General features: G+C 43.1%; 1 protein-coding gene across 1 annotated transcript in view; it reads left to right on the forward strand.

Moving 5' to 3' along the window:
• Positions 1 to 216: 216 nt before the first annotated feature.
• The window catches only part of DYNC1H1 (dynein cytoplasmic 1 heavy chain 1), a 69,942-nt gene continuing 57,916 nt past the window's right edge, over positions 217 to 12,242 (forward strand). Inside the window, exons 1-5 of the mRNA XM_070593297.1 lie at positions 217 to 699; positions 8,845 to 8,932; positions 10,909 to 11,082; positions 11,251 to 11,506; positions 11,893 to 12,079. Of these exons, the coding sequence (XP_070449398.1) occupies positions 444 to 699; positions 8,845 to 8,932; positions 10,909 to 11,082; positions 11,251 to 11,506; positions 11,893 to 12,079 (961 nt within the window). The 5' untranslated portion in view covers positions 217 to 443. The remainder of the gene's footprint in view (positions 700 to 8,844; positions 8,933 to 10,908; positions 11,083 to 11,250; positions 11,507 to 11,892; positions 12,080 to 12,242) is intronic.

The raw sequence follows: 12,242 nt of genomic DNA on the forward strand, positions 1-12,242 counted from the left end.
TAGCGTCTCAGGCTCTGTGTTGTTCGCTTCGGCCACAGCAGGGAACAAGACAGATGTAGTCCCTGACCACCCCCCACCGATCAGCGTGCCAAGTTCCCATCTTTAGGGCTGGTCATGAGAAGACAGAAGGGCCACGCCCAGCACTGGGACTACAAGTCCCAGAAGGTTGTGCGGCGGCATGGCCGGAGGCCCGCCTACGCGCATGCGCGACGTCATGACTCCGAGACCGCGAGCCGGCGCCACTGGCTGCGGCGAGCGGAGTGGGGCGGGGCCGGCAGGCGGCGGCCTTTAGGGCGGAGCCGGCGTCCGCTCCCCTCAGTCGGCCGCGGGCTAGCTGACCGTCCTGCTTCCGGCGCCCGTTTCTGTGGTTCGCCCGCTCGCCAGCTCTCGCGCCGAGTCGCGGCCGCCCTCTCAGCGCTGCCCGCAGTCCCGAGCGCGGCGCCATGTCGGAGCCCGGGAGCGGCGGCGGCGAGGACGGCTCGGCCGGCCTGGAGGTGTCGGCCGTGCAGAACGTGGCCGACGTGTCGGTGCTGCAGAAGCACCTGCGCAAGCTGGTGCCGCTGCTGCTGGAGGATGGCGGCGAGGCGCCGGCCGCGCTGGAGGCGGCGCTGGAGGAGAAGAGCGCCCTGGAGCAGATGCGCAAGTTCCTGTCGGACCCGCAGGTCCACACGGTTCTGGTGGAGCGCTCCACGCTCAAAGGTGCGGGCGGGGCCCGGGGCCGGGGCCAGGGTCGAGCTGGGGGACCTCGGGCTGCAGACGCCCCGCGGGGTGGGCGGCGCCGCGCCCGGCCTCGCTCCCGCCACACCCCCGCCAGGCCGGAGCCCCAGGGGTGCCCCCTTCCGGGCCGCGGGGAAGGGTGAGGGTGCCCCTGTCTTGCCGTCACCCAAAACAATGGGATCGCTTTGTCTGCTCGGGCCTCAAGATGGCCGAGTTGGGTGGAGACAGCGTCTCCCCGGCTGAGCGCGGGCGGAGGCCGCATCCCGGCCTCCAATGTCACATGAGCTTTTCGGTTTCGTTTTGTGTCCCGGCCAGGCGGGCCTCGGGAGGGATGTGTCAGGGGCAGCCCCGCGGGGCTGGGGGCAGCCTGGATTCTGGCCCTTCCGTCGTCTGGCTGGAGGGGGAGATCCTGGCGGGTCGGAGCTGGGGCAGCCCTGGCCGGCTGGCATTCCGGCCCCTGCCTGGTGCGGGCCCCGATGCCGAGGCCCGGGAATGACAGGGCAGCCCCAGCTACGAGCGGAGCATCACTGTCCTGGGTGGATGCGCGCACGCGGGCCGCCCTCTTGGTCCTCCCAGCAGCGGCCGTGCTGAATGGGTGTATTTCCCCACTTCACACGCAGGAAACTGAGGTTCAGGTGAAGTGACTAGCCCAAGGTCACCCGAGACTAGACTGCACATCTCAGGTTCCAGTCCGCTGCTTGTTCCATTAGTCACACCTTACATTTGTGTAGTGCTTGGATGATCCTAATGGTGACCTGTGATACTGGAGTCTGTTTTACAGATTTAAAAAAGAGAGACTCAGTTTAGGCACCCAGTGGGGGAAGGGGACAAAAGATTTGCATATTCAAGCAGTCTCCTCAAATAGTGACCTCCCAAGGGCAAGGCTGGTTTCACCTTGAGAGTCGGCCTTGCCTTCGGGGAGGGCTTCCCCTTGACTCTTTAAGACCCCTTGGTAGTAATGGCCAGCACAGTTGACGGCACACGCATGGGTGTGGCACCTTGTGCTGGGAACCCAGGGATGATGTCCCAGCAGATTTTAACTTAGTGCCAAGGGATTGGGCACTGTCTGAAAATGTTTGCCAACAACCTTCTTATAATCTCAAAAAACGGTATGGTTCTGAGTAAGAGGACCTGTGCTGTCTCACCCCACTGCTCATACTTATGTTCCTTTCTGATAGTTTCTTTCAAGGGCTGTTCTTACTCAGGAGATGCTTCTCTGTAGCATCTCTTTCTGCTGGAGGGTCGGAGGGATCAAGAATATTTTTCTTAGGTCTACATGGAATGTTCAGAGCAAATAAGAAATTTGGGCATATTTAGAGTATTAATGTTGTTTAGGGTTTTTCTGTTATGTTTGAAGTTGTGTTTTCCCGCATGGAAACCACTATTGTTTAAAAAAAAAACAGCTTCAACTCATCTACTCTTTTTCAAAAAGAATGTGTAGTCGTGGTAGAAAATTTGAAGTATACTGATAAATAAAAATCACCTGGAATCCTTCGACCCAGATAGAACCACAGTCAGCATTTTGGTGTCTTTCTGTGAATATACATTATTTTATTAAAATATATTTTAATCTGCATTAAGTTATTGTATTTTGCGTAGTTTGACCTTGGTTAATTATTGATCATGTTGCACAGTTTATGTATTGAAACTGGTGATTTCTACCTTGGGTCTCAATTGCTTTTTATGGAAAAAATTTGTGAGTTTTGTTCTTTGCTTGTAGGGTGCTCGTCAGTAATTACTTTCTTAAACATCTTAGAATTTTCTAAAATTATTGGTAAATAAAACATATTTAGCAAAATATTAAAATTATTACCCTGTTTGTGTAGTATACCCTCTAGTGCAAATCCACTCTGTGTTTGCATCAGGGGTACATTTTCTTCTTTCAGCAAAGCGAATATCCAGGCATCCAAATCTTGGCTCCATAATGACTTGCACTTTTGAATGTTGACTGAGGAATGAGACTGTCTAAAATTGAAATCCTACCTCATTCCCATATTTGTAAAAATCCATGAAGTATTTCTAGTAATTCAGCCTGTCTCTAATTTACCTCTCACTTACAGAAATCTGAGGAAAGACTGTATGCTCCCATCAGTCTTGTTAGCATCCTGACCATACTAGCATAATTTAGATGAAGGTCACTTGGCAGGAGGGCTTTCTTCTGGGTGGTTTTTATGAGTTAGCATTGGCATTTGTACATGTAATCAAATACGAGCATCCAGTAGTTAATTACAATGAAAGGTGGGCTTTGCCTTATGATATGGAAAACAAATCTGAGTTGTTTAAACTGGATGTAGACCGCCAGCAGCAGTGCAGCCCTGTAACTTATTTAATGAACAGGTCAAGTTGCTTTTATTCTATCCTCACCCCACCCCCTTTTTGGAAAGAATTTTCCAAACGCTTGTTACTGAATGTAGAAGCATTTTTTATATGAAGATCTATCTATTTTTTTAACTACCCCAGCTAGCTGTAAACTTTTTTTGTTAAGGTACAGCATTCCTTAAAGTGTAGAATAAATAAAACTTAGCAGTTTGTTTTGATAGTGAAGAATTGGAGAGTTGGTGGGAAAGAGAATGTTAAATTATAGCTCCTCGTTTTAAAAAGAGAAATCTCTTTTCTGGAATTCCTGGCCGGTAGAAAATTGTTTTCTTTATAGTGTACTTCTATAATTATGACCAGATAAAATGATGATCTCACTACTTAACAGGCATTTTACAGAGCTGATGCCGTTTTTGTAGCACTTTGTACGTGATGTGCATTTTTGGTGGTTTCATCCCTTGAGAGGTTGAGTGGCAGAGGTGAGAACAGGGAAGATGCTCCATTGGCAGCTGGTGGAACTGGCGGTTCCAGAACTTGTCTGCGCTCAGGCTTCTTGGTGACCAGGCCAGGATCAGGTGATAGCGGGTTTGTTTTTGTTTTTTTACACTCAGGTGTCTTAGCCCTGAGTTCTGTCTTTGAGACTGGAAATAGTGGCTCCCTTTGGAATTCTGGCTTTTCCTAAGCTTCTTCATTTAGGGGATCCCACCTCCCCTTCAGTGGTGCAGAGTTGGCGATGGACTGGAGTGTGAGGGAAAGCTAGTGCTTTTTACAATACTCAGCTTCCTAGCAGTGTGGAAAGTTTTATGGGGAATGTTTTGGTGGAGTTTTAAAAACTGGTTTTCTGAAGACTTAATTTCCCTAAAAAATAAAGAAATGTAGTAGATTGATGACTAAAAATGTATTGATTTCTGACCTTTGCTTAGCCCCCAAAATGGTTAATAAAATGGTTAATAAATTAACAGGAAGAATTTTCTGTGACACCATACTGTCCTGGAGCACTACGCCGAGAGTCTGTCAAACTGGGTTCTTACTGTCCTGTGCTGCCACACTGCGGGCGGGGCCCTACACCTTTATAGGACAAAGCAGTCTGCGGCAAGAGAAGTTGGAATGCGCGGTATCTCAGAGTGAATGAGATTGATGCACGGCAAAAGGAACATGGTCATCCCTGCCTTTTACAAAGTGCAGATGGATGGGCGTGCATCATCAGCCTTGGAGAGCGTCAGGCTGGGAGCAGCGGGAGAGATTTGGTCCAGCTTCCTCTGTCATGAGTGAGGAAACCGAAACCCCGGGACTTTAAGACGCAGTTGGGAAAAAGATGTTTTAAGAGGATTCTGAAACCCAGAAACTAATTTCTCTGTTCAGTTCCTTGGTATCTGTGGAAATAGGGGTGTTTGTTTTCGTTTATTTCATCAGTTATTTTTTTGGACTTAGTATTAGCCTTAAAAAGTATTAAGTATTAAGTCTTAAGTCCCTTAGGCATTAGTAACTTATTATTTCAGTTCCTTATTTCTCTTTTTTTCTGGAAATACCAAAGTGAACCCTAGTTTTACATTATATACAAGAACTGTGTGGGGTTTAACCATCTTTTTATATTCCTTATACTGTAAGAAATGAAAGTCTTCAGGTTGAAGAGAAAACTCAGACTTTGTCACCACACTCTTAGCCTTATGCCAGGGCAGGGAGTGGTTGTGGCAAAGAAGTCACAGCCTCTCAGAAGGAGGATGAAAGGGGGTTGGATGTAAATGTGATAGGAGAAAGGGAGAAAACTAAAACAACCACAGGAGAAAAAGAGGGAAGGACATGACGGATGTGATAGTGACTGACCAGAATAATGTGCTGTTAGATGTTTTAGATTTTAAAAAGAAAAGATGACGAGGACCGGGAACATGTAAGAAGTAATTTGGTGGTGTGTGGGGGCCAAGGGAGACGGCTGGCTTTGTCTGCTAGATAGAGAAGGGGCTTGCCCTGGGGCTGGGAGACTGTTGGAGGGAAGCTGCAAGAGGGAAGAAGCTGGAGGCCTCCCCGCTCCTTTCCAGTTTGCTTTGTCCCTTTCCCAATTGCCCATTCATCAGGCTTTGTGAAAACATCCCGGTCTACCTAGGAGAGGTAGTATTGAATGTGCATCTTTCTGTATTTCATTAAATGAAGCATAATGCTCACCTAATTCAGAATGTAATGATATAAATCACTTATAGTTTGAAATATATTAAATTAGTCTTTCAATAGAAGTATCCGCAGATTAATGCTAAATGACATTTTGAACATCTCTAGAAATTGGACGAACTCTCAGAAGCCTGCTGAAGAAATGTCCACAGCTCACTGTCATGTCTATCGGTGTGGCTTGCAGCGAAGGAATTCATGCGGTGGCCCCAACGCTTTCTGTGCTGGTCCTTTGATTCCTTGAACGTGTTCACAGGCAGTATAGTATTGGTCCATCATGTATTAACCCGTAACTTTAGCACATCAGGAAACGGCTTCAAACTTTACTGAAAGTGATATTACCTGATAAAATATGCAGGTTGTGTTTATATGTAAGCTTCTAAATATAGCAGGATTAATAGCCTTTGTTACTAAGAATTAACTATCAAATGTCTGTCTTCCTCTGAACAAATTTTTTAAAATGTTTCTGCGGAGGTAGAATGTCAAATTATTCTTATTTGTAAGATGTAATAATCTACAGAGAAGCAAAAGGTTAAATTATTTGATGGCAGTTTATAAAACAGTGTCATAGGTTCTTTATAGTGGGAGTCAGACATACTCAGACTTCATTTGATCTCTATATTTATAAGGAATAAGTATTCAAAAACTAATCTGAAATGTGTTCTGTGACTGATTAATAGTGACTTCCATAAATTATTGTCATCAAGAGAAGTTAGAATTTTACAAAGCAGTAGAGGATACCTAGCTGCAATTCTTGTCTGAGGATTATGTCATTGGGTGTGCCTTCCGAGCTGAAGCAGTGTTCTGCTGCATTGCGGTATTCCTTGTGTGGGGCTGGGCGCTCACGACAGGACTGAGACAGAGCCGTGACTCATCGCGTGGCAAGGTGCCCAGTTCCTTTAACCCTGTCTGCGTTAGGAAGTGCAGGCAGCGTGCTCAGTTGCTGCATCCAGGCGGCATGTTCTCTACCTGATTTTACTTGTACAGATGATGGGTCTTTATCTGGGAGGAAGAAATGATTCAAAGTTAACCTATCATATTTTTAGTTATATCAGTAATTTCCTTTGGTGATGATAGAATATTGCTTTTATTTTCTATATACTGTTTGGATGTTATGTTGGTGATGTATGTTTTATATAAATCATGGAACAGCATGACAGAAAGTTCAGAAAATTGAGGGAGAAAATATTTCATAATCCCTCTCCATAGACAACTGTATCACTTTGGGGTGTCTCCTTATGCTCTGTGTCCATGTGCTTGCTTTTTACAGATTGCAGTCACATATGTGGTTGGTTTCAGGCAGTATGATTTATCTTATCTTGTGGTATATCCACATTTCAGTAGTTAGAAAACTGGATTGATTGATTTGTTTAGTTGGTTGTTTTGGGGTTTTTTAAGGTAGGTCTTTTTGTTTTTTTGCTGAGGAAGATTAGCCCTGAGCTAACATTCATGCCAGTCTTCCTCCGCTTTATATGCAGGTCACCGCCACAGCATGGCTGACAAGTGGTGTAGCTCTGAGCCTGGGATCCGAACCTGTGAATCCAGGCCACCAGAGCTGAGTGTGCCAAACTTAACCACTACACCACAGGGCTGGCCCCAGGTAGTCATTTTTTAAAAACAGCTAGGAAATACCTGGCATACTAGAATGTTCTGCCACCAACAACTCCTTCCTTTCCTAAAATTATACTAAAAACAATATTTTGAATTACTGTCTTCTTGATAGATATACTAATATTTTATACTCTTTTACTGTGATTTTGTATTTGTCTCATCTTAAAGCTAATGAAGCTAATAGCTTTTGCTCAGACCCTATTCACCCAGATTTTACAGTTTTTAGTGCTTAAAGAAACCTTACAGACCATCTAATTTGATATCCCACCCCCTCATCTGCTGCCCATGTTACATTTCACGAATTTGAAACCTAGAGGAAGAAAAATGACTTTCCCAAAGTCACTTAGCTAAGTCTGCTGCCTTTGCTGTTGCATCACAACTTAAAAGTGTAGACAAACCATACATAGCACATTAAATTAGTCCTTAGATAGTAATTTTTGCTAATGCAGGTATTCCATGCAATGTGTCATGGCAAAGATAACTTGGCTAGAACATCTCGGCATCTAATAGATTAGTACTAGATCTAGAGGTTTGTATTATTTTGCATTCTTACACATTTTTTATTCTAATTTTTCAATTTTTGTTTATTTGTTTGTTTTTTGGGGTGGGGGGAGATTTGCCCTAAGTTAACATCTGTTGGCTATCTTCCTTCTTTTCTTCCTTCTTTCCCCCACAAAGCCCCAGTACATAGTTGTGTATAGTTGTAAGTTCTGGTTCTTCTGTGTGAGCTGCTGCCACAACATGGCTACGACAAACAAGTGGTGTGGTTCTGTGCCCGGGAACTGAATCCTGGCTACTGAAGCAGAGCACACTGAACTTTAACCACTAGGCCATCAGGGCTGGCTCTCAATTTTGATTTTTAACTACAGTCATGCATCATTTAATGACAGGATTATATTCTGAGAAATGCATCATTAGGCAATTTCATCATTGTGTGAACATCATAGAGTATACTTACACAAATCTAGATAATGCAGCCTGCTACACACCTAGGCCGTATGGCATGACTAATCTTATGGGAGCATTGTGTGTGTGTGCTCCATCATTGACCAAAAGGTCGTTATATGGGGCGTGTCTGCACTTAGAAGTTTTGTTCACATGCCTCTTGAGCTATTTTACTATTAAATTCCAGTGAGCTTTTAAAAATGACTCCTATGCACAGTGTTTGCTGTGTGGAATCCAGCATGATCCCTGCCCTCGAAGAGCTCACAGTTTTTGAGGAAGATGCATTCATGAGTTGACCCCGAGCAGGCTCTGAGAAGTGCTCTAAGAGCAGAGGGGCAGGCTGGGTGAATGCCTCTGGGTAACCTGGGGATGTTTCTTCATAGCAGTTTTCTTGATGGGAGTTTGCCCTGCGAGGTGAGGCAATGGATGAGGGATGGAAATGGGGCTGTACTGGTGGGGAGCTCGGCCCTGGGAATCACAGACTTTCCAGCCTTGTGTGTGAGAACTGTTTATTTATACGAGCCTTAACCTGAAAAGCAAGGATCAGAGTAGTCATGCCAACCCTCATAGGGTTGCCTTGAGGGTTAAATGTATGAATACCTAAAGTACTTACCAGAATGCCTGTCACGTGGTAAGTCTTGAGTGAACAACTGAGCAGAATACACTGGGGTGGGGAAGGGAGGGAAAGTGACCTCTGTGTGTGGAGCACCGGGCCTGGGCTGCTGGGATGGGTGGTGACAACTGGCTGTGGCAGACACCACCGAGCACTGCCCCAGGGCCAGGCCCAGCTCTGGCACTTCATGGGCTTCAACTCGGTTAGTCCTTCCAGCAACCTGGGTATGCCAGTGCTGCCCTGATTTACAAAGGAAACAGGTGCGGAGAAGTTAACCATCTTGCCCAAGATCACACAGCAAATAAGTGACTAGATAAAAAGTCAGGAAAAAATGGGTTGAAACGGAAGAGTAGGTGGAACCAAGTCACATAGAGGTCTGTCAGGGTGGGATGGGGTGAGGCTCGTTATTCTTTAAGCAGTTGATAAATTGAAAGTTGGAAGTGTTGACATGAATTTGATGTAATATTTATTATGATTTGTAGAGGATGTTGGTGATGAAGGAGAAGAAGAAAAAGAATTCATTTCTTATAACATCAACATAGACATTCATTATGGAGTTAAGTCCAATAGGTGAGTAGCGTGAATATACTGTTATGTTGGATTATAAACTTGGGAGAATTAAATATAAATCTTAATTGACTCAGGCAAAGACGTTAATAAAACACTCAAAAGATTTCTGCTCTTTAAATTCGGTATCTTGTCTTGGATTTCGTGTATTCAAATTAGAGGATTTCCAAGTCAATGTAAATTCTAAAATACTTTTACTTTAAATGCCATGTCATAGCATCCATTTTAGGTTTAATCCATAATGTACTTAACATATCTAATAATGCTCTCAAATTATATCTGAGTTTTCGTTATCATAAATAACTAGTAAATAACTACTAAACATTCTTAAGTGTAGGTCTGATTCTTTTTAGGATAAATCCCTAAAGATAGCATTACTGATTCAGATGCAATGCATTATTAAAGTTTTTAATGCATCTGACCGAATTCCCCACCTTCCAGAAGGTGATGCCAATGTCCCTCCAATAGACGTATTCAAATTTAAGTATATAAATGTTATAATTGATTCTGCACTGGGTTTTTAAAACTTTTTATTTTGAATAACTTCAAGCTTACAAAGGAGTTAGATGAATAGGATATAGAATTCTTGGATATCAGTTAACATTTGCCATGTTGGCAAATTATCATTTTTTTCCTGAGCCACTTGAGTTGGTTGTAGACAGCCTGCCCCTTTATCCCTAAATACTTCAGTTATTTCCCAAGAACAAGGACATTTTTGTTCATAGGCTCAGTGCAGTTTTCAAATTCAGGATATATTGGTACAGTATTACTCTCTAGGTACATATTCAGATTGTCTCATTAATGCCCTTACAGTAATTCTCCCCTGATCCAGAATCCAGTTCTTTGTCTTTCTTTCTGTGTCAGCCTTTCTGTGTCTTTCACGAAATTGACACTTTTGATAAGTACAGACCAGTGGTTTTATAGAGCATCCTTCAGTTAGGTTTGTCTGATGTTTCTCCATGAAGAGATTCAAGTTGTACATTTTTGGCAGGAATACTGTTGTGACTTTGTTCCTTCACAGTGTGTCACATCAGGAAGCTTCATTGACTTTTTAGGATAATATGAAATATGTATAAAATACTGGCCTGGGAGCTAGAAAATTAAAATATTGTTAATTTTCTTGAAGCTATTAATTGACCCACCTTTGAGCACCTGTCATGTGTAAGATATGGCAGGAGGTATACAAAGAAATAAAACCTAGTTTCTGTTCCCAAGAAACTTGTGGTCCTTTGGGAGGAAGATTGGCAGATACACAACTAACTGTAATACTTGGCAGAATTTTAGAGGTGCAGGAAACACGGAGATTGGAGAGATTTCTTCTGATTAGGAAAGGCACCAGGGAAGAAATAATGCTGGAACTGGGTTTTGGGGATTACTTGGAATTTCAGCAGGTGAATGTGGGTTTCTTAAGTAAAGACTCAAAAGCACACGATGTTCAGAGAATGGGACATCTAGCTTAAGTGGTGTCTTGGGGTGGGGAGGAGAAGAAGAAACTGGAAGACTTTGTTTAGGCCGGGCCGTGGGGAGCCTGGAATGTCCTCTGGTCACTTTAGCCTGTGGGTAACTTGTTTATTCAAACCTATGTGTGACTTAGCACAATAAATGAACGGTACAAGTTAGCATAGGATCAGATTTTTAAGTACCTCATGGCTTGTAACTTGTAGTTGCCTGTTGTAGGTTAGTTTTGGTGAGGCCAGTATTATGGACTCAACCCATTTATGAGACAGATTAACTTTGCCTAGTTTCGTGGTCGCATGCTGTAATTTTAACCTTAATTAGAAACTTCTCACATAAGTGAGTAAAGAAAGTAAGCAATATATTTCCTTGTTAGAAAATAAGCAATTTAGTCTATTAATATGATTTTTAAATTAAAACGTTCACATGAATTTTTAATTTGTATGCAACATGAAGGTTAGAGTTATTAAGACTTACTAGGAATGAAACTCTTGGTTTTAATTTCTTCTTTGCCTTTCTTTTAGCTTGGCATTCATTAAACGTACTCCAGTAATTGATGCAGACAAACCAGTGTCTTCTCAGCTCCGAGTCCTCACGCTCAGTGAAGACTCACCGTATGAAACCTTGCATTCCTTCATTAGCAACGCGGTGGCTCCTTTTTTCAAGTCCTATATCAGAGAGTCAGGCAAGGCAGACAGGTAAAAACCATTTTCCTTCGTTGATTTGAATGTCATATTTCGCTTAGTGTTCACAGACACTGTGGAAGATGATGTAAAATTCAGGAATCAGGAGGATGAAGTGTCAATATTGAATCTCTCTGGAGACCAATAGTGCGCTAAAATTTAAGGTACTTCTTGTCTTTTTAGGGATGGTGATAAAATGGCTCCTTCAGTTGAAAAAAAGATTGCAGAACTTGAAATGGGACTCCTTCACTTGCAGCAAAATATTGAAATTCCAGAGATCAGCCTGCCAATTCATCCGATTATTACAAATGTTGCAAAACAGTGTTATGAACGTGGAGAAAAGCCAAAAGTTACAGACTTTGGAGATAAGGTTGAAGACCCAACTTTTCTCAATCAGTTACAATCTGGAGTTAACCGCTGGATCCGAGAAATTCAAAAAGTAAGAGCACAGTATTGAAAATATCATGTAAAACACTTGACTCTCTAATATCTGTGAGAAAGCTGGTCTGAGTTTTTGTCCATGAAGCAAATTCTGTGATGACTGTTGTGGTACCTGCCCTTGGTCCTGGGAATGCTCCACAGAAGACAAACGCTGGCCAGGGTGGGATGATCTGAGTGCAGTGTGAGATTATTTAAATATCAGCCAGGCAGGAGTGTTAATCTCAGCTGTCTCGTACCTTTGATTTCAAATTAAGGCACTTATAATTTACAGAAAGGAAATCTACTTGAAATAAAAAAATTGTACTACATGTGTTTAGTTAATCATACTTTTTCTACCTTTGTTTAAATAGTGAATATTCTTGAATGTTATTTTATCTTTTTAAGGTGACCAAACTCGATCGAGATCCTGCCTCAGGAACTGCCTTACAGGAAATTAGTTTTTGGCTAAACTTGGAACGTGCATTATACCGCATCCAGGAGAAACGAGAGAGCCCAGAAGTTCTCCTGACTCTGGATATCTTGAAACACGGCAAGCGTTTCCATGCCACCGTCAGTTTTGACACTGACACAGGTAAAAGCTGGAGCTAATAATATGATCAATAAGTTGTTGATCTGGATTTTGTGAGATCTTATAGATAATTTAGAGAAAAATTAATAGATGCATCATACTTCCTGACTGTTTCCTCTCTTGAATCTTGTCTCATCTTTCCCCCAGTTCTTGGTAATGAAAATGA

Source organism: Equus przewalskii, chromosome 25 (genome assembly GCF_037783145.1).
Source record: "Equus przewalskii isolate Varuska chromosome 25, EquPr2, whole genome shotgun sequence".
Classification (NCBI taxonomy): domain Eukaryota; kingdom Metazoa; phylum Chordata; class Mammalia; order Perissodactyla; family Equidae; genus Equus; species Equus przewalskii.